This window comes from Bubalus kerabau, chromosome 17 (assembly GCF_029407905.1).
Source record: "Bubalus kerabau isolate K-KA32 ecotype Philippines breed swamp buffalo chromosome 17, PCC_UOA_SB_1v2, whole genome shotgun sequence".
Lineage (NCBI taxonomy): Eukaryota > Metazoa > Chordata > Mammalia > Artiodactyla > Bovidae > Bubalus > Bubalus kerabau.
In genome coordinates this window covers 14,168,357-14,188,514 of record NC_073640.1, presented here as the reverse complement: position 1 = coordinate 14,188,514, position 20,158 = coordinate 14,168,357, and the positions used below count along the sequence as shown (strand labels likewise).

The following is a 20,158-nucleotide window of genomic DNA, read 5'->3' as shown; positions in this document are numbered from 1 at the left end:
ACCAACCAGCCTGCTGCTGCTGCTAAGTCGCTTCAGTCGTGTCCGACTCTGTGTGACCCCATAGACTGCAGCCCACCAGGCTCCCCTGTCCCTGGGATTCTCCAGGCAAGAACACTGGAGTAGGTTGCCATATCTTTCTCCAACCAGCCTGGAAGGAGCTTTTAAACTTTTTATTACACAGACGGATGAGGTGTGCCCTTAAAAGATAAGTCCCAGAAACGTTTTAGAAATCAAATCAGTTTTATTGAAACGACAGCAACGTGGTCCCTGTTCAAGCGAAGCACACATAAATTTACAATAAATTTTTGTACATAGGAAGTAGTAAAATACATCATTTTTCATAGAAAAAAGCATACATGTAAGCTGCGGGCTGAGTGAGCCTACAGACAGTATGAAAAATCAGAACATGATGGGAAAAACCGGAAGGAAACCAAAACTTTATTTTGGGGGTCCCAGTAACACTGTCGGCCAGATTTATCATCTTATGGGTGAGGTGCTGAAGGCGCTGTAGGCACTGTTAAACATTAAATGAGAAGGAGGTCCCTGATTAGTAGGAGAGCTTCTCCTTTGAAGCCCTGTGTTCATTTCTGGAAGATAAACGGTTCCAGTTTCAAAATGTTTGTGAGAGTGAAAGAGATAGCAAGACCTGGTTCTGGGCAAGGAGTTTCTAGTCCATTATACGGGCCAGTTAATGAAGGAACTGGGAATTTTACTTTTAAATGGTAGAGTTCACTCCTATTGGATGTTTCAGACTCCCTCGGGCAGAAAGCTTCAAAAGCAAACCTACTGAAATTCCCCTGGACTGTCACTAATTCTGAAAACCCCAACTCAGAGTTTGGACGTGGTCACAGCCACCAAAGCCTGGTGACAAGCAGAAGTCCAACAGTGTAATACTTAGCTAGCATCTGATCCAAGGACTCAAATCTTTGGCAGGGACAAGACGAGTATCTGACAGTCTGACCAAATTCTTCCACTCTGACATTTGGAGTCGGACAGTCAGTACTTATGAATTATAACAAGCCCATAGTGTGCAAAGCAAAAACAGTCCTGCTCATTTCAGCTCTGTCAAGGTTAACAGTTTCATTCCTTCTACAAACTCCCTCTAGCTGGGAATAGTATTTACCTTCTGTTTCTGCTCTAATTAGGGATACTCTGATGGAAGCAACCAGCTTGGTTCCTCAGGTAGAGTTCCTCGTCCGGACTATCTTAGTTTTTTCTTTTTAACTTTTTGCTAGCTCTTTTGCCTTCGAAATATGCTGATTGAGGGTGAAATCAACTTTGAAACTGGCATTCACGAAAGTGATCTTTTGGCCAGTCTGGTGGTGGAAGGTGGAATTTTACCTTCTGCAAAGAAACACTATTTACAGAAGGGTTTTTATTTCACTGTGGGTTCGGGTCGAGGCTTATGAAGTTTTATATGGCGATGGGAGCCAGAGAGCACCACGCTCCTCGGAGCCTCAGGAACATTTGGCAAGAACCGTTCCACAAAAACAGGAAGAGAAATCTCCCGCGCGTGTTACCATCTCTTGTTATTATGCCGCAAGATGGTTTCATAACCACAGGCTGTGTCTCCTTCCAGAGCTGCTAACCTCGGCGAGGAATGTACTAAAGAATGAAGCCATTCCTCCCACTGCAGAAAAATAGGTCATCTGATGGATGGGGAATCTGCACACTTCAGTGCCATTTTTAAAGGCAGCAACTAAACAGCCCTTCTTTGGCTGTTTTTAGACATCTTGGTGGGACCCACAGAGAACGAGGGGTTGAAATTAAAAGGTGGGCTTCATACAGAATCACTTGCTAAGCAAAGACCCTGGTGGGAGACAAAAAAACTAGTCTGGGTGGGGTGTGAGCCGCAGCGAGGAGGGGATCAAAGAAGGGTCCTGGTTTGTTAGTCCTCAATGAGACCAAAGGTCGAGGCAGCAGACAGACAGGCCACGTGGACGTAGGGAAGGACCAAGACAAGACACATCTGTGGAATTAGGGCTGAACTCGAAGTCAACCAGCACTGCTGTGTGTAGAACCAGCCCGCATGCAGCAGGACGGGAGCAGGACAGGTGCCAGGGCAGAGTCCCCCAGACCAGCCCGTTTGTCTGACCAGCAAACATTAATCCCATTTTCACCATTGGTAGGGACAGATTGTGTTTCTGAATGTTTTAAATAGCTACCTCTACTCCATCCCTGAAACTCCCCCGCCCCCAAGTGTTCTCCGTGCGCCTCTTCCCATGGCCCCAGTGCCTCGTGGTGTCAGCTCCAAATCCTTCATTCTCTCCTCCGGTAGGAATCCTCTCTCCGTCCATAGAAGGACATCTCCTCGGGGAGACCCCCGGGCCTCGGCAAGATGATCACCAGCTGTCTGCTCAGGACCCCAGGGATGCTCTCTCTTCCCGGTGTGAGGAGCTGAGCCCAAGGCATGGCAGACGGGACGCTGGACGCCAATCAAAGGAAGCTTCCTGACTCCCCACATCCCCGGCCCACCCACCCCCCCATGACAAAATAAAAATAAAAAGAGAACCCCTGAAGCCGCCTTGAGGACATGCCCTTCTCCCCAGCCCTGCAAGTTCACTGCCTGACGGCAAAGATGCGGAAGGCCTTTCCGTCTCTAAGGGTCCTCAAGCTGAAAAAGAAGGAAGAGCGCATGTTACCGAAAGTTCTGCAGGGATCGAGCTGGGGTGGGGGAGCTGGGTGTCCCCAGGTCCCCTCAGTGGAAGCAGTGTGGCCAAGAGATGCTTCCTAAAGCTACAGGAACAGGGCTCGCCCCGGCCAGCAGCAGCTGGCAAAGCCCTCTGCCTCTGCAGACACACATGGGTCTGAATCGAGGTCTGGGTTGTTAAGGTATTTCTGTTAACTTGGAATCGGCTGGCCCCCGTCTGTCTGAACGCAACTCAGCCTTTAGGACTTCTGCCTGGTTTTTGCTACCACCTGTCAACCCAAAGAGAAACCACCCGCTTGACTGATTAATAGAGTGGTGTTAAAACAGTAGTGCATGTGTTCCAGTTACTAAAAGAGGCACCACAGTTGGGCTCGGATATTGTATAGGAGTGTAGAGAAAGTTGCTCAGTAGTGTCCAACTCTTTGCGACCCCATGGACTATACAGTCCATGGAATTCTCCAGGCCAGAATACTGGAGTGTGTAGCCTTTCCCTTCTCCAGGGGATCTTCCCAACCCAGGGATTGAAACCAGGTCTCCCGCATTGCAGGAAGATTCTTTACCAGCTGAGCCACAAGGGAAGCCCTGATGTGAAGAAATGACTCACTGGAAAAGACCCTGATGCTGGGAAAGATTGAAGGCGGGAGGAGAAGGGGATGACAGAATATGAGATGGTTGGATGGCATCACCAACTCGATGGACATGAGTTTGAGCAAGCTCTGGGAGTTGGTGATGGACAGGGAAGCCTGGCATGCTGCAGTCCATGGGGTCGCACGGAGTCAGACATGACTGAGCAATTGAACTGAACTGAGCTGTAAAGGAAGCATCTTCTATCCGCCTTTACCTCCCTCCCACAGTGGAGCCAGTCGTATCCCTATTTTGCAGGCAAGAGTATGAAGGCAAGGAGAAAGTCAGTTTCTACAAGTCACACAGCCAGAAAAAACCACCCTCTCAAGATGGGAGCTAAATCCTTTTTTAAAAAGAAAAAAAAAAAAAAAAACCCACCACCACCCAGCTTCATTGAGATACAACATGCCATGAAATTCATACTTTTGAAGTGGACAATTCGGGGACTTTTAGTGACTGGGGTCTATGCAGTCATCTCCACGGTCCAAGTCATCACAGTCACCCCCGGAGGGTCTCTGGTGCCCATTTACAGTTAGTTCCCCTGGCCAGTTCTGTTCCTATGGCCCTGCCTCTTCTGGACCTCTCATGTCAATGGAATCACACAGTGTGTGACATTCTGATTGGCTTCTGTTCTGGGCATGGTGTTTTGACGTTCACCCATGTTGTGGCCTCAAAACATCATGCTCAGAACAGAAGCCAATCACAGAAAGCCAATCATCCCTAAAGGAGAACAAGTCCATCCTAAAGGAACTCAACCCTGAATATTCACTGGAAGGGCTGATGCTGAAGCTGAAGCTCCAGTACTTTGGCCACCTGATGTGAAGAGATGACTTGTGGAAAAGACCCTGACACGGGAGAAATTGAGGGCATGAAGAGAAGGGGAGGGCATGAGGAGAAGGAGACAGCAGAGGATGAGGTGGTTGGATGGCATCACTGACTCAATGGACATGAGTTTGAGCAAACTCCGGAAGTCAGTGAAGGACAGGGAAGCTGCAGTCCATGGGGTCGAAAAGAGTCGGACACGACTTAGTGACTAAACAGCAAAACAGCAACATGTTGTAGTGTGTTCAGCACTTCATTACTTTTCTTACCAAGTGATATTCCATCACCTGGGTAGATCACACACCATTAATCCCTTCCTCAGTCGATGGACTTTAGATTTATTCAATTTTTGGCAAATATAAATGATGCTGCAATGAATATTTGCATACAGGTTCTTGTGTGAATGTATGCTTTCAACTCCTTGTGGGTATATACCTGGGAGTGGAATTACTAGGTCGTGTGTTAAATGTATGCTCAACTTCTTAAAAACCCGCCAGACTATTTTCCAAAGCAGCTGCACTGTTTTCCATCCCCACCAGTGACACACAAGCATCTTCCAGCTTCTTCACATCCTGTCAACATTTGTTTTTGTCCCTTTTACAGCCATTGGCTCCCTGTACAAAAACAGCTTCCTCGTGCTTTTGATCCAACTGCATAGTATTCTCTCGTAGGAAGCTATCGTGTACTCACTCGCTAAGTCATGTCCGACTCTTTGCGACCCCGTGGACTGTAGCCCACCAGGCTCCCTTGTCCATGGGATTTTCCAGGTAAGAATACTGGAGTGGGTTGCCATGCCCTCCTCCAGGGGATCTTCCCGACCCAGAAGTCAAACCCGTGTCTCCTCTGGCTCCGGCACTGGCACTGTGCCACGCTATTATCATATAGTTAACTGGGTCCCTGAGGATGGATATTTAGCCATTTCTAATGTTTTGCTTTTGCAAACAATGCTACAGAGAACAACCTGGTCCATGGGGCTGCCTATATCTATAGGAGGGCACCCAGGGATAAGCTCCTAGGAGTGGAATTACTGCATCAGAGGAATGCCCACTGGTGATGTGGGCAGCCTGCTGAATTGTGTTTCAGGAAGGTTACCATGATTCACAACCTCCTCAACTATGCACGGGGTGGCCTGTTAACCCACGTGCCTCCAGCACAGCCCCTCATGTGGCTTTTTATTACCATTCATATTTTTTTGGTTGAGCTGGGTCTTCTGGAAATGTGTATCAGATGGGAGTCCTTGGCAAGAGGGGGCAGTGGAGAAAGTCCAGAACCCAGAAACAATGGAATGTTGGTGCCAGAAGCCCCCATGGGCCCGCAGAGGCAGAGGGTGGACACTGTGGTGGGGGCTGCAGCGACCCTGGCTGCCCTGCAGGTTTCTCAGAAGCTCAGGGCCCTCCTTGGGCCTCTGGGCTGCAAGACTATCCTGGATTCTCTGCCCAAATGAATCGTCTGGGAGAATCACTCAGAGCCACACGCCCTCGGCTATTACACGTGCTGGGGACAATTACCAGGGTTTGTGATTCTGAAACTCTACGGATGGGGCAGTGGGTGCCCCCATCCATAGGACCCCCAACAAGCAGGGACAGGGGCCACTCAGGCTGTCATCCAGACGGGAACCCTAAGGTTCCTGCCAGACATCCCCACTGAACAACCACCCCACCCGGAAGGCACAAGCAAGCTCTGCTGAACGGGCTGTTTATTTCTCAGCACATCAGACAGTGGGCCAACTGGATCTCATGTGCCATCAGGTGGGTCCCTCCTGCTGCCTCAGGCAAGGTCCATGCTTCAAACATTTACCAAGCTCCAGTTCTGCTAGCAAAGTGGACAACTGTGTGTGTCTGATGAAAACCAAGTGTGACCTGATAAATTATAAGACACCCTCCTTTTCTAAATCTCGCCCTCTGACTCTTTCTAGGTTAGTTTGTAGCTCCCACGAGGGAATGTAAACCAGCACATTTCTGAACAATTTTCACGAAAGGTGTTGGACGATGTTCCCAAAATTATTGAACAATTTTCATAAAGGGTATTAAAAATCCTACAACTGGTTCTGAACAAATAGCTGAACTCATCATTTTGTCAGTCACTCAACCAGTATTTACTGAACACCTACTATGTATGGGCATTGGGGTGGGTGTCGGGGACACAGGGTTAACCACACCTGTGAAGGGGTTCTTACCTTCATGGAGCTTACGGTCTGGGAGTGAGAGATCAACTGCTAAATAGGTGTAAGGAGTAATTGCAGACAGTGGTGGGTCCTGAGGATCTGATTAGATCGGGGGCACAGTCAGGGGGGAGGGTGAATGGAGACCCCACAGCAGGAGGGTGCCTCCTTGGGGAGCTGGCATTTTTGTGTAGATGTACACAACATGAGGTCCAGCCATGGGAGGTATAGGAGCTGGGAGGGCCCAGGGTTGGGTACCAGCAGGTGCAAAGGCCCTGAGGTATCCAGGAAAGAGAGCAGGCCAGTTAGGGGCACTGCTGTGACGAGGCAGATGCTGTACCAGGAGGGTGGGGAAGTGGGTGGGGTGACCTGCCTGGTAAGAGTCGGAGATTTTTTTCTCAACAGGACTTGAACAGGAGAGAGACATGCCGTGCATCACAGAAAGAGGTCAATTGGTGGCTGTGGCTATGCTGCTAACAGGAAGTTACCTAAGCAAAGTGTAGGGAAAGCACACAGGTTGTGCAAAGACGTTCTTTGCTGTGTTGTTTACAAAAACAAAAAAAGGAACCAACCCAGATGTCAGTCAACTGGGTAAAGAAACAGTCTGTCCATGCAGCAGAATATCATGGAGCCATGGAAATGATGGTGTGGCTATGTCAGGCATGGGAAATACTGGGAAGACACGCACAACTGTTGTTGACTGAAAAAAAATTAACAGAACAATGTGGGCAGTCTGATTCCTTTTTCTGTAGGAAAAAAACCAAAATCACAAGGGAGTTCCCTGATGGCACAGTGGATAAGAATCTTCCTGCCAACACAGGGGACACGGGTTTGATCCCTGGTCTGGGAAGATTCCACGTTACACGGAGCAACTAAGCCTGTGCTCCACTGCTGAGCCTGCGCTCTAGAGCCCTGGAGCTGCAACTCCTGAAGCCCATGTGCTCTCGAGTCTGTGCTCTGCAACCAGAGAAAACACTGCAAAGACAAGCCCGTGTACCACAACTAGAGAGTGACCACTACTCGCCACAGCTAGAGAAAGCCCTCGGAGACGCAGCGCAACCAAAAGTAAAATTAATTAAGAAAACTAAGAAATAAACTGTTACTGTGCAAATAGAAAAAAAATCTGGAAGGAAACCGCTAGAGTGTTTACAGTGGGATTTTCTGTGATAGTAGTTTCTTAAAACTATTTGCACTATTTCTTGAAATTTCTCTAATCTTACTATGAAAAGTTAGGGGGTGAGGAGGAAGAGACAAAGAGAAAAAAAGGAAGGAAGGAAGGAAGGGAGAAAGAAAGAGAGAGAAAGGGAGGGGGAAGGGAGGGAAAACCAGCACAAAAACCCCCTCTGAGAACTGGGGAAGAACCGGAGCTGGCCTGGGAAGCCTCTGGGGCATCCCCAGGGTCACTGATCTACTTGACACGCTGGGATGGGAGCTCCGGGAAAGGTTGAGGCACTGTGGCCTCGGGTGGTGTCACGGCCCAGCCCTGGGGAGCGAGTCCAGGCTTCCAACAGCCCCTCGCCTGCCCTGGGCACCAGTGTTCAGCTCTCCCAGCCAGCGGCTGTGTCTGGCACACACACCGCCGCACCCCAATGCCGCCTCCGTTCATTATGTAATCTTACCCCATCCAGTCCCCAAAGCCCCCGGAGAGATCTCCAGGCTTCCTCCCACTTATAGAAAGGGAAGCAAGGCTCTGAGAGGTGACGTGATTTGCCCCAAACAGAACACCTGTTCCAGGTGCAGCTGGGACACGGATGCAGCTCTGTGGATGCTCTGGGACCCTTTCCCGACCCTCATCCTAAATGGATGGGCTGTGGCCATACCACTGCTGAGGACCACACTGGCCAACCCCACATGGCAGTCAGGGCTCAAACTCCGGGAGCCCCTTGGGAGGGGGGAGGTTGCAGGTCCGCCAGGAGCCAAAAGCATAAGGCTTCGTCCTGGAAGCTCACTCCTGCGGGCGAAAATTACTCAGGGAGGAAGTGGTTGGCGTTTGGCAGCACACGACAGAGACTGGATTAAAGAAAGAGGACAGTGTACCTCTGTCCTGGGATGGATGGTCCACTAGTTGGCAGCTAACCCCAGGGGGTATGGAACCCAGCAACAAAAGGATGGGAGAGGATTGCTATCGTGGCTTTAAATGTGCGACATCTTTTTCAGTACTAAGCAATATCACTTATATGCATACATGAACATATATGTATTTATATGTATAGTGTGTTATACATACATAAACATTTTTTTTTAATATTCTAATCTGTTCTCCCCGATTCTCACCCTCTACTGATCTTCCAGGAAACTCCAAGAGTCAGACAGAAATAGTCCCAGATCTTATCTATCGGACCTTGGGGTGGTTAATCCATTTCTCTGAGCCTCAGTTTCTGCTTCTGAGGACAGAATTCGCAAAAGCACCCCTTCCTCAGGGGCCCTGTAGGAGGTGAATGAGCTCATCCAGGGAAGGTTCTGGGTCAGTGCTGTGCACTTGACCGGAGCTCAAGCTCTGGGCCATGGACAGCGTCACCCCACGAGACTGAAACCACATTCTCCCATCAGAGGAATGGTGGGCAGGTGCACAGCAGCGAGTGAATTATCCGTGCATAAGCCCAATCCCCAAGGAATCGTCAAACCTCTTCATCTCATTTCATGAAATAGAAAATATTTTTTAGGAGAAAACAATTTTAGAAAATATTTTTTTAGGAAAAAAATACAATGTCCATTTTCATTTTTATGTGTATTGCCCGGGGTGGGGTAGGGGAAGCCTGGAAAAGTTATTAAAAAAGCAGTTAACAGAGATTAACAGAATGCTTATAGGAACTCTTCTTTTCTAATCCCTAGACATATTATTTAAATAGAAAGTGAAAGTGTCAGTCGACCAGTCATGTCTGACTCTTTGCCGACCCCGTGGACTATACAGCCCGCCAGGCTCCTCTGTCCATGGTATTCTTCAGGCAAGAACTCTGCAGTGCATTGCCATCCCCTTCAGGGGCTCTTCCTGACCCAGGGATCAAACCTGAGTCTCCTGCATTGTAAGGACACACCGACAGAGGCAGGGGAGACTGCCGGCCGAGGACGCCCAGCTGGCAAGCAGTACAGAGGGGTCCCAGGTGCCATTCTTTACACGTCTGAGTTACCAGGGAAGCCCTATTATTTAAATAAGTATTTCTCTTCTAATTAATATTTGTAAAGTTTACAAACAAGAGTACCTTAGGAGTGTTAAGGCTCACCCCAGACCCTTCTTTGGTCAACAACTTGTCTGCAGTAAGAAGTCACGTGTGCTGGTTACCAGCCTGAGTTCAAGTATGGGCCCTGCCGCTTATTGGTGGGGTGCCCTTGGGCAAGTCCTTTAACCTCTCTGTTAAGCCTCCCTTTCCTTATTGATAAATGTGGGTAACTGTGGTCTCTGCCTCATGGGACTGTTGGGAGGTGAGCTGAGCTAACGATAGTACAGATCTGAGAGTGCTGGGAAACAGGAGCAGGGAGGGAGGGAGACCAGCCCAGCTTGGTCCAGCCAGCCTGGGGGAGAGTGCAAAGCTCATTCCATCTGGAAATAATGGCCCAGTGGTTTCTGCTTCCCAGAGTTTCTGCTCAAGTTGAGAGAGTTTCAGACACCTGACCCTCGAGACTCCCAGAGCTCACGGTGGTTACCGAGGGCTTGAAATGTAGCTCACCCAAACTGAGACGTGTTCTGTGTGTGAAACACCCACTGGGCTTCCCAGCTCTTATGAGAAAAGAGGAGTGCAAGTTTCCCACCAACACTTCTTCTGTTCATACACATTGAAACAATAATAGTGTTGATTCATTGGATGAAATGAATGTACTCTAAATTCTCCCTTCTGTTTCTTTTTCACTATGATTACTAGAAACCTTAAAATCCCCATGTGGTGGGGCAAGAATCTAAAAAAGAGTGGATATATGTACACGGAGAACTGACTCACTGCCCTGTACACCTAAGACCAACACAACACTGTAGACCAACTGCGCTCTAATGCTTTGCTTCTAATCCCCTCTGTGGCTCACGGTATGTATCTGGGACATGCCCCAGTCGACAGAGGCCTCTGTGGGCAAGAATTTTGGCTTCTTCTGTCCCTGCTGTGGCCCCAGCCCCAGGGACAGTGCCCAGCACACAGGAGCTGCCCCATAAATGCTAGTCCAGGTGGCCTACTGTTCGGGTAAACATCAATCCACGTATATACCATCAACCTCTGTAAACAGGTCACTGTGACCAAGAGTATTATCTGTCATTGTTTGGTATATTTCCCAATCTCATTGTGAAATCTGTCTTTAAAAATCAGTCCTGGCCTCAGGAAAAAAAAAAAAATCCTGAACTGATATTCTTCCAGATGTCACTTCTTTCTGAGAATATCTGGACAAACCCAGGTCCCAACATCTAAAGTTCTCCCGGATTCCTTTTCCTTCCATGCTTTCATGGGCATGTGTGTGAGAGAGAGAAAGTGCCTGTCGTCTTACGTGGTTCCGGTTCTGCATGGTCATCTTTCAAAACTTTCAGGAAATCCTCTTCTAGAAAAAGACAATTGCTAAACTAAAGACACTTTGACGCAGAACCAACTTTTGGTCTGTGTACTGAGAATTCTGTTCAGGAGGTTTGTTTGTTTGACTGATTGAAGGATTCCCTAAATTTAGAAGGTGGCTTTCTGTGAACGGGTGCTGTATGTCCAGTGTCCACATCTCCCTTGGGACAGCCATGACCACTCCAGGGGCCCTGCAGACACTGAGGACAGAGTCACCAGCCTCAGGCTGGGTTCCCACAGTCCCTAATGGGAACAGGCTCCAGGGAAATTCCTCAGCACTGGTCCATATGCAGAGGGGCTCTGAGGTCCCATCTAAAGAAGGGGAGGAGGGGGCTGCCCTGCCTGGGGCAGCCAGACATCTCTGCAGGAGCCACGTCACCACAGAGGCCCCTCCTGACAGTAAGATGGGCCCCTGCTGGGTGTGCTCAGCTCCCGGCACCACCCTCCGCAGCAGAGACGCCTGTGCCCTGCTACTAAAGTTGTTATTTCTGCGCTGTCTGTCCTGCAACTAGGTGACAAGTCCCGGGGGGCGCAGATCGGGACTATGTGCTCCCCACTGGGTCCCAGCGCCTGGGACACTGTAAGGGTTCACCTCGAGTGTGACACCTGATAGGTGAGAGCACGCGGAACGGACGGATATCAGGACGAAAGAGTAATTCCTGCACGATGCTTTCTCCCTTGTCCTGGAATAATCCACGTAGGCTACTTCCTACAGTCGCGTTACCTGACCCTACATGAAAAGAACCAAAGCGTCCTGAGGTTCAAAACTGGCCTTGAGGTGTCATAACGGCCAGACCAGCGGGTCTATTAGACACTTGCTCTAAGCCGCTGGTGAGTGCTTTGCACATACTTTCTCATTTAATCCTCACAGCAGACACTGACGGAGGCCTGGGGAGACTGCCTGCCCCAGGACACCCAGCTGACGAGCAGTGCAGAGGGCTCCCAGCTGCCCTCAGACCCCATGTTCCCTCTGGCCTGGCCTCTCCCCCTGCACACGCAGGGCAGACTACCACCTGGCACCCACCCATCCCGGCATGGGTCTGGGCCCCCGCAGATACACAGTACCTCACAAACTATCAGAATCACGAACAGTGCAACTGTGTGTGCCGGGACGTGGCCACCCTGCATCACCCCCTCTGGCAGCAGCAGTCACCCTCCAGCAGGCATCAGGGCCTCCAAGAGGAGGCTGCGCTCCCCAAGTGTCTGTCCTGGGTAGGCCAGAGAATGTGCTTCTCTAGCAAACTCCCCGTCAATTTGGATGCTGCTCTGGGGAGCCTATTTGGAGACCCACTGTCTTCCCCAACACTGGAGGTGGCTGCTATCATTTTCCCTCTACAGGTCGGGAAGCTCACCACAGACTTCAGCTGATCACAGATTTCAGCCTGCACAACCTACTCAGGGGGAAAAGAGCCCAAGAAGGAAGGCAAGCAAATTGTCTGCTCAGTAGAACCTGTCTGAGTAGTGCAGTGGGCATCAACCACTCCGGGGCCTGGGGAAGGCTGTCCGCAAGACACAGTCAGCCCTCTGTATCCACTCCACGTCCACCCGTGGCTGTGGAGTCCGTGGATGTGGACAGCCTCCTGTTCTTTGTCATTGTATATAAGGACTTGGGGGCTTCCCTGGTGGCTCAGAGGTAAAGAATCTGCCTGCCAATGTGGGAGACGTGGGTTCGATCCCTGAGTCGGGAAGATCCCCTGGAGAGGGAAATGGCAACCCACTCCAGTATTCTTGCCTGGGAGATCCCATGGACAGGGGAGCCTGGCGCGCTATAGTTGATGGGGTCACAAGAGTCAGGCATGCCTGAACGACTAAACGACCACAACAACAATGACTTGAGCATCCTCGGGCTGGGGATCCTGGAACCAAGGCACCGTGAGCGTCAAGGGCAGGTATAATGACAGCATTTCAGGCGGGTCCTTTGGGCAGAGAGAACTACAGATGGAGGGGGCAGTGAACAGTGGGGAAGAAGGCACTTTGGGGGCCCCTCTGTTGGTCCCCAGTCCTCCCTAGAGACCCCCCTGTGTCCCAGCCTAGGGCGGGGGTGGAGCTGCTGGGGCCCTCTCAAGGATAAGAAGGCCAGCCTATCAGCTTCTCACCAAGGCGTTTTCCCTTTCAAAGGGACACAGTGAACTCAAGAGATGGGTGTCCTGGGATTTCTTTCCAGCCCCACCAGGAAATTCCACCTAATCAGCTGCTTCATTTCCCTCCCATTAAATCAATGGAATTTCCCTTCATTAAGCTTTTCCCACACAGAGGTTGCAGGCTTTGAAGGAGAAAATGCAGAAGCCACTAACTCCAGGTGTTCGTGGCTGATGGCTGTGACCGAGCACACCCCGTGCGCTCCTACCCTCTGCCAGGATCCCTGTCATTTGATTCTGCAGGGTCCGCCCTTGCAGCGCCCCAGGAGGCTGGGAGGGTACGGACAGCGGCAGAGTGCCAGGGAGCCACGACAGCCTGGGCTTCAAGGGGCCCGGCACAGTCTGTACCCTTGACTCTATATGCCTTTTCCAAAGCGGTCCCCCAAGTATAACATCTTCATTATTTCCCCTGGTGTGGGCTGGCTGGCTTGTGCGCCCCAACCCCAAGTTCACATGTGGACCTCCTAATCCCTGCTGCCCTCGGAACGTGATTGTAGTTGGAGAAGGGGACTTCAAAGAGGTGATTAAAGTAAATGCGGTCATCAGCGTGGGCCCCAGTCCAATGTGGCTGGTGTCCTGGACAGAAAAGCTGGGCAACAGCCCCGTCAGCCTTGCAACACCCCTCAGAGGTGGGGATTGTAGTTCTCCCCATGTTCCAGGCCAGAAAGCGGACGCTCAAGAAACCAGGCGACTGGCTCTGGGTCACAAAGTTGGGAAGGAGCAGAGCCTAGGTCTGCTGCACTCCAGACTCGACTCTTAGCTGGGTAACGGAATGCAGCTATATTCTGACGCAGCTAGAGAACCGCCGTGTGACTATAACTTGATCCCTTTGTCTTTTGAGGGGAGGGGCGGGGGGGCATGCACACATACATTCCGAAAAAAGGACCATAGGGACACACACCAAAGATCTCTAACTCCCCCAGATGAGAGGTAACGGGTGATGGTTTCCCTGGGGCTTTTGTGACACCTCTAAATGGTCTACAAAAACCTGCGCTGGGCAGGAAACAAGCTCTTATTTTGAAAAAAGAAAGGAGGAGAAGGACAGGCTTGTCCTGGGTGTTCTACTGAGAACACGCGCCAAGTCTGCCCAAGCTTTATCTTAAAGGGCACTGACTGTGGCCCTTCTCCAACGGCCCCCACAGGCCTTGGGTGTTGAGTGTCCAAGAAAGCAGCCCTACCTTTCAGACTGGACTCCATTCCTGAGCGAGCCCACATAGGTCTTCTTTTTATCCACGGGCATCACGTCCACATAGCCCCCACTCTCGTTCCGGATGACCCCCGCGTGCACGGCAGTCTTACAGATGCTGGAAGTCTGAAAGTGCAGGAGGGCTGTGATTAGTGTCAAGGTCAGGCCTTCAGTCACGCCCTGATGGGGTCAACCGTGCCTTGGCTTGCTGGTTGGTAGGATGTTGACCCCACCAAGCCTTAGGAAGTAACCATCACTACCTCGATTACTCCACGGCCTCTCCAGCGAGACCTGGCCTCATCCCTCATTCATTTGCTCATTTTTTGACAAATATTTTCTGAACACCTACTATGTGCCGGGCACTGTACTAGATGCAAGAGGATGTGGGTGGAACAAAATAAAGGTTCTGCCTTCACGGAGTCAAGAGAGACAGACAAACAAATACACAAATGAGGAACTCACCCACAAAGAAAACAAAACCTGATCATGAAATAAGATTAAGGGGCTCTTCTAGAACAGTTAATACGGGAAGACTCCCACAGACTTGGGAACGTCTCTGGGAGGAGTGTCCCAGGAAGAGGGAGCAGCCCGTGCAAAGGCCCTGGAGCGCAGTGAACTTGTCATATCCAAAGAATAGAAAAAGGGGCCAGGGTGGCTGGAACACAGTGAGTCAGACAGCAAGCGGCAGGAGAGGGGGGAGGAGGTGAGCAGGGGCCAGTCACTCGGGGCCGTGAGAGCCGTGGGGCATCTGGGTTCACTCCAGGTGCCACACAAGCCCCTGTTTCAAGCAAGGGCAGGAGACGCTGTTTTCTAAAGTCGTCAAGTCATCCAATCCCTGGGTAAGACAATCGTCGGGTTCAACTTCCATTAGGGTCTTGACTTATCCAGTAGAAAAACGCTCTTCAGACTGGGTTGTCTGAGAGTAATTAATCAACGTTCCTCAAAGCTGGGGAGACTCATTCAGGGCTGGGGAGGCCAGTGCTTGTGAAAGATGCAGGCTCCTGGAGCTCACCCTGACGTACCTACAGACTCAGAACCATCCCCTCAGGTGAGGGCCAGGTGATGCTGAGGCCGACTCAAGGTAACACCCTTCTGCAGTCCTTCATCCGGCCTGTGCTGGACTCTGACGCTGGCCTTAGCAGCGAGCCTCCACCCTCACTGCAGCTGCAGTCTTTACCTGGTGATGCCCTTCCTATGCCCCCCGACCCCACAGATTCGGCTGCTCTGGGGTGAAGCCTGAGGCTGTGTTTGCCAGGTACAGCCAGGGCTGCAGGCACGAGGGGAGCCAGCCCACCTGTGGAGTCGACAGGCTCCGTCATGGTGAGCAGAGCTGATGGCGACTGAACTTATTGAATACCAGCCCTGGGCTGCTTTTGCTTGTCATCTCATTTCATCTTCCAGTGAGATGGGTGACTATGTTACTCCAATTTTATAGTCCAGAAACACAGGCTCAGTGAGACTGGACAACATTGCCAAGGCCCTGAAGACACTTCATGGTTTAGTAGCGATTCCATACAAGATCGGGCGAAGGGTCAAGTCTGAGCCTCTGTGGTCAGCAGAATAACGGAAATGCCCACTGAAGATGCCCACCCTCATTCCCGAAACATGTGGGCACGTGACCTGACACAGCACAAAGACTCTGAAGACGTGACAAAGCTAGGGACCTTGAGACGAGAGGGTCCTAAATTACCCCAGTGGGTCCAGGGGAATTCCAAGGGTCCTTGCAAGAGGTAGACTGGAGGGTCAGAGGCAGAGAGAAAGACCCAACATCCCTGCAGACTGCCAGCTCCTGCCACATCCCTTCCAAATCCAGGCCATTCCAAACAAGCTTCTGGTTTTGCAGAAGAAGGAAAAAACACTCACAGTAGAAGGCCCTGCCCGGCCCGCTCCCTGGGAAGTTAATATTGCTGTTAAAAGCTGGAGTCTCAGAGCCGACTGGCACCCTCACACTAAAGATGAGAGAACTGGATTTCTTGCTTCCCACCACTGATTGACCTGAGGCACTGAAGGCCAGTTTTTCTAATCCCGCATGAACATATCTTGTCTTCAGTTCATACATTAAACAGATAAGGGCCGGATTCCTTAGCCTGAAGCAGGCTCCGGGACATCTGCGAGGCCCTGAGGCTGCAGGCAGAACTCTGTGGGCCTAGAGGGTTGGCAAGAACTTTCGAGGTTTTAGCACTGAGCCTGGGAAACCCAGCATCCCAGGCAAACTGGGATGGTTGGTCAACTTTATCAATACAAAGAAGCCTTCTCCACCCCCCACCTCCTCGGAGGAAGGATCCACAGCTTTCCAGTTCTCAGAAGGGCTTGTGTCCCTAGAAGATTAACAAGCAGTAAGTCTGCTCCGTCTCAAAGAGAGGCAGGGAGACTACGAAGGAAATGATCGTTGTGGAATCCTCCTACATTCGCTGTTTGCAGGGCTGAGCTGGGGCTCACTGTCCGCTGGTGGGCAGGACTGGGGGTTCTTCCGTCTCCCTCTCTGTATTGCTCACACTCTATGAGTGACCAGACCCAGGGCCTGCCCAGGAGGCATATCCTCTGACCACAGCTGCCAAGAGGCCGGGGGCTCCGGTGCTGGGGCCTCTGGGACGGTCCTCTGCCCCGGCCCCCGAGGGTGTCGGGGCACCAGCGGTACAGCAGTTCCCACGATGACAGCAGGCATGGGACCCTCACACCCAGGACCTCATCCTCCTCGCTGCATGGGCTGGTGATCACCGCACACGCCGTCCACTGCTGATGGCGGACAAACACTCTCCTCCCGCTTCCTCCTCCCACACGTCTCCTCTCACCTCTGCTTCCCCAAAGGTACAAGGTATCTGCTTTCTCTCCTCAAGACCCGAGGCAACACCTACTTCGTTGTTGTTCAGTCACTCAGTTGTGTCCGACTCTGCGACCCCACGGACTGCAGCATGCCAGGCTTCCCTGTCCTTCATCATCCCCCAGAGTTTGCTCAAACTCATGTCCTTTGAGCCAGTGATGCATCCAACCATCCCATCCTCTGTTGTCCCCTTCTCCTCCTGCCCTCAACCTTTCCCAACATCAGGGTCTTTTCCAATGAGTTGACTCTTCACATCAGATGGCCAAAATATTGGAGCTTCAGCTTCAGCATCAGTCCTTCCAATGAATATTCAGGGTTGATTTCCTTTAGGATTGAGTGGTTTGATCTCCTTGCTGTCCAAGGGACACTCAAGAGTCTTCTCCAACACCAACATATTGGCAACACCGGTATCTGGATACTTATTCACAAGCACTATCAACAGAGATCTGGTCTCAGCACCCCTGCCCCCACCACTGGTTGGCTGGGTGGCCTTGGATGACCTATTTTAACCCTCAGAGGCTCTATCTTCTCAACATAAAGCAGGGATCATCATAGGTAATCTTTTCGAGCATTTATCACTACAGGCCAAGTTCTGAGTGTTTCAAGTGATTGATACAGTAACTCCCAGTAACCTACACAGTATTATCATCATCATCATTATTATTATGGTCATCATCATCACCACCACTATTATTCCCGCTTAACAGAGGTTTAAAGACTTGCCGGAAATCACTGGGCTGGCAAACAGCAGAGCCAGGACTGCTGCTCAGAGCCAGCAAGCTGCACACTATTCCACAGGGGTCAATAAGACCCCGAGAGGGGCTAGGGAGGCGATTATGTAAAGATCACAGGCTAAATGCAGGCCTGCACACAGCAAGTGCTCAACAGATGTCAGGTAACAAAACAAACACCACCATAATCATTGCTCTCACCATCACCATTATCGAAAATTCCCACAGGACTGTCATCTCCAACCAAGGGGTCTTTGAAGTGCCGTCTCAGACCAGCAGCATCAGCCCCACCAGGGAACTTGCTAGAAATGCAGATTCCCTGGCTCTGCCCCAGACCCCCGAGTCTGAAACATGGTGGGGGTAGGACCCGGAACTCTGTCCGAACAAGCCCTCCGGGGATTCTGGTGCACACACGAGTGTGAGAACTCAAGGAGCCACAGAGGGAGATGAGACAGATCAGAAAACTGAGGTTCAGAACAGGGCAAGGCTCGTCCACCATCCCAGGCCTGTTTAATGTCACAGCCAGGGCTTGAGTTTTTGCATCTTCTGACCCAGACGTGGTTCACAGGCTGCACCCTGGTGCTCCTCCTGCCTGCAGCTCACCACAAAGTGCGGGGTCTGCCAAGGAGCGCTCGCCGAGGGAGGCACTGTTGGGCCCTTTGAAGGCCTGGAGACAACTCTCCCAAAATAAATCTCTTAGCTAAACAGACATTTTCCAGGGGCATCATCATTTCCCAGAATACAGAGTGACCTAGAAACCGAAGCCAGAAAAGAGCCTCTGAAACGGGGTTAGTTTTCTCTTTCTTTCTCCCTTCCTTCCTTCCTTTTTTAAAAAATTTTCTCAAGAGATGTTTAGGCATTGACTACTGCAGTATTTTTATCTACTTATTCTTTTAACAAACATGAATTGAACAATTATTATACGCCAAGCCCTGTCATGGGCACTGGCGCAGTGATGTCAAAAGCTCAAAATCCTAGTGAATAACTTAGAGACTGAATACAGGCTTTCACACAGGCCTGTTCACACCTGTGTATTCAGAAGTGCAGCAACATTCATGCAGGCAGAACAGACCCAAAGACAAGACACGCCCTCATCTGCATCTCGCCTCTGCCACTGCCGGTGGCGTGGTCTGGGGCAGGTTATTCTGAGCCTCCCTGTCCGTCTTTGTGAGATGGGAGTAACAATACCTAGTGATGATGTTTTTAAGAACCTATAACAAAGTAAAATGTAGCCTTATATTATTATTAAAATTTCATCAAGTTTTCCTTGCATTTCTAAACTTTTTTTTTTTTTTTGCTTTATATGTTTAGCTGCTACACTGTTTGGAGCATATGGACTTGAATTTCACATCTCCATAAATTGTACCTTTTGTGCCATTGCATAATGAATTGTCTCGTCCCATTCAGTATGTTTAAATTCCACTTTATCAGATAGCAATATTGCCACTCCTGCTTTATCTATTTGTCTTTTTGTACTTTACTAGAATCATCTTGCTCATCCTTTTATATTTAAAGCACTTGACAATCAAAGACTTTGTCTTTCAGTAGCAGGTTTTGGCTTAAATATTTGGTATAACAATTGATTTACATTGTTTTATTCCTTCATTAAACTTTTAGAGCTCCATTTTGGCTAAGCACCTTTCAAGGAGGAAAAAAAAAAAAAAGGCTCATTTAAAGAGGAGAGGAAAAAAAGATGAGGGGTGGGGGGAGGTCAGTCATGAAGTTTGCTTTGACTTTATAGAACTCAGTGAGCTCACACTACGGGAGTCCAGAATAAATGAAGGCAGATGGAGGCAAAGGTGGGGGTGGCGATAGTGGATGCAGGGGAACTACAGAAATGAAGATGAGGAAAGCTGAGCAAAAACATTAGCTGGGGTTGAGTGAAGCTGATCTACTCATGGACTTTCAGATCTGGAGGATTCCCCGAACTAGAAAACCCCAGCCCTGGCTCATTCTACAGAGAGGTGAATGGCTTGGTCAAGAAGATCACAGAGCCTGCCGGGCAGAGCTGTGACCGTATTCACATCTCCTGGGTCACCGTGTCTCTAAACCCTGGATCACAGGAGGGAGAGACCTTGTTCTGTAGGGATAAACAACAAGGGCCTACTCTGGAGCACAGAGAACCATATTCACCATCCTGTGACAAACCAGAATAGAAAAGAGTATGAAAAAGAATATGTATGTGTAACTGAGTCACTTTTCTCTACAGTAGAAATTAACACAACTCTGTAAATCAACTATATTTCAATAAAACTTAAAAAACAACCAAGTTAAGTTTCCTTGCTAAAGTTAGGATGGAAAAGTGGAATCTAATAAGACTGGTTATCACAGGGGGCAAATTTGTGGGAGTCTGCATTTTCTTCCGTGTGCTTTTAGTTCAGTGTATGTACATAGCCAAAAGGAAATGCAATGAGTAGAGAAGACCAACAGCTGCACAAGCATCAGGAGAGCCAGGTAGGTTATCAAGTATCTGGGGGAGTGCAGTATGTGATGCACGGC

At 50.1% G+C, this 20,158-nt stretch overlaps 1 protein-coding gene across 1 annotated transcript in view; it reads right to left on the bottom strand.

Annotated features, from left to right (window-relative positions):
* Nucleotides 1-40: 40 nt before the first annotated feature.
* The window catches only part of CRISPLD2 (cysteine rich secretory protein LCCL domain containing 2), a 68,318-nt gene continuing 48,200 nt past the window's right edge, over nt 41-20,158 (bottom strand). Inside the window, exons 14-15 of the mRNA XM_055551317.1 lie at nt 14,100-14,233; nt 41-2,614 (exon numbers count right to left, since the gene is read on the bottom strand). Coding sequence (XP_055407292.1) covers nt 2,560-2,614; nt 14,100-14,233 — 189 coding nt within the window. The 3' untranslated portion in view covers nt 41-2,559. The remainder of the gene's footprint in view (nt 2,615-14,099; nt 14,234-20,158) is intronic.